The 2,123-nt window shown below is 44.4% G+C and overlaps 1 protein-coding gene across 1 annotated transcript in view; it reads left to right on the top strand.

Moving 5' to 3' along the window:
* The window catches only part of T265_01121 (hypothetical protein), a gene marked incomplete at both ends in the record, with an annotated part of 18,305 nt that overhangs the window by 10,047 nt on the left and 6,135 nt on the right, over positions 1 to 2,123 (top strand). Inside the window, one exon of the mRNA XM_009165082.1 lies at positions 36 to 153. Within this exon, the coding sequence (XP_009163346.1) occupies positions 36 to 153 (118 nt within the window). The remainder of the gene's footprint in view (positions 1 to 35; positions 154 to 2,123) is intronic.

Genomic DNA, 2,123 nt, shown 5'->3' with positions numbered 1-2,123 from the left:
ATATATATATATATACTCTTATTTCCCTCTATCAGCGGATGGATAACCGGTCTTGCTGCGGTGAAAGATACTCCGGCAATTGGTGGAATCACCTTGGCTATTGCGTGCGTCTTCACTGGCATGGCAGTTGCTTGTGCTTTCTATCTCATTCGAGTGAGTCATCTTGGGGACACTCGTGTTTCCAAAATGGTACTTCGTTTTGATTTCATTGTATTTTTCCTTGATTTCACCAAGTGTCTACATGGGTTACGTCCTTTTTTTTACAAACGTTTATTTGCTGTCTATTCTGACGGGTTTATTGAAGATGCATATTGGTCGTTTTTCTTACAATCTGTCACGAGTGTTTGAGCCCGATCTGTAGCAGATTTCAGAAGATTAACGTACAACGCACACGGTCTTTCATCAGTACACCAGCCCTCGAATAAGAGCTTCTCACGGGTAATGGTCAGTGAGACCGGTCTTTTGAGAAATTTCTCACTAATTGTGCCATCAAACGTCATATGGCACCAAGGGTAGCTGATTTGTGACTGTACCATGAATGCTCTCAATTTTGCTGCTCCTATCATCGGGTTTGACAACAACCTTTGTATATTTCTTCTGTGCAACGTTTAGACACGCTTTTATGGCAATTAAGCATTCGATGACGATGATGATGAAGATAAATCTTAGTGACAACTGCGCCTAAAAGCAAGAAAAAAGCAGCTTCTCATCTTTGTGATATCACTGAACGCTGGTTTACTTTTCGGATGTTGTAGGTCACTTATTTTAAGTGATGCGCTGTCACATCTTTTTGCGAGGATTCAACTTAGACTCTTTGTCCATTTTGGGCAGCTGAAATTATATGCGAGATCCAGCTATCTAATTACGTTCATTTCCTCGTTACGTGACAACTGTTATTCGGTTTGTGGTTATCCATTTATTCGATTACGTCTTATCTACTATAACCTCGTTTTACGATTTTCATTTCCGATAACATCTGTGATAAAGCCAGATGATCGTCATACTGTCTTTATTTATTTCCTATAATGTTCTCTAAGACATATTACACTTTTACGTTGAGACAGTCGGACTAGCTCACTTTCTCCATCGCTTTTCTGGCCTCTGTTTATGTGGAATGTTCTGCGGAAACAATCAGAGGAAATAAAAGTGGTTTGGGTATGATGCTGTCCAGTTGCGAGTCCTCGCTATTTCCATGTGATATCAAATTTTGTCCCTAATGTAAACTGTTGAAGGAATGTCACCAGCATCTCATGTGACTGGAGCAGGCCACTGGGCATGCACGCGTAGTTGAGGACCAGACGTCTAGCTGCATGTATGCCCTTGGTACCGATGTTGACCCGAGGGGATAGGGTCGGCGGTCTAACGCACACGGGCCCGTCAAAACCAACAGCCGGCCTAAACATTATGGTCCAGCACTAGTGGCACGCGCGTCGTCCGTCAATTTTTTGGCTTCATCGTAGCACCACTCTCACTCGGTTTGACACCATGCTAATTTCCCGGAAGTCTACCCTTAGTGTTCCGCCGAAGTGCTCACTGACAACCTGGAATGAAACTGCCAATCCGTCACGTCAGCTTTTCTGTGTTGTCCCACTCCAGTAGAAAGTACAATCAGATCGAACGTCTCATAGCTTTCCTCGTTCAGTCAGCCACCTCTCACTGAAATCAGCGAGGTCTGTCGTGTAATGTTTGAGCTCTTTTGCAAGAACAACAGTTTGCCTTTCAGATCCTCCATCCTTATCCAGACGAGTCCTCGCTTTTTAGGTACCAAGTCGCAGAAGACGCTTTCACCCTCTACATTTCGTGCCATGTGCGTGAAACTGACAGAACCGTAACATATTTGGCGACGCTTCGTGCCATTGCGTGAAACTGACAGAACCGTAACATATTTGGCGACGCAAGATGGAGGCAGAACAACTCAAAGTAATGTTTGAGCAACAACCTCAACTCATCAAAGTACTTACGGAGCGGCTATCAACTACATCTTTGGCTTCACCGGCGGCGTCGAGCGTCCCACAGTCGGTTGATGGAATCGCTGGCAGTATCAACGAATTTTGCTATGAACCCTCAGCTGGCATAACGTTTGATGCTTGGTTTCGTCGCTATGAAGACCTGTTCAGGGTCGA

This window comes from Opisthorchis viverrini, assembly GCF_000715545.1.
Source record: "Opisthorchis viverrini unplaced genomic scaffold opera_v5_12, whole genome shotgun sequence".
In the NCBI taxonomy this organism is placed as follows: domain Eukaryota; kingdom Metazoa; phylum Platyhelminthes; class Trematoda; order Opisthorchiida; family Opisthorchiidae; genus Opisthorchis; species Opisthorchis viverrini.
Note: the sequence above shows the minus strand (reverse complement) of the source record. Positions and strands in the feature narration are given on the sequence as shown.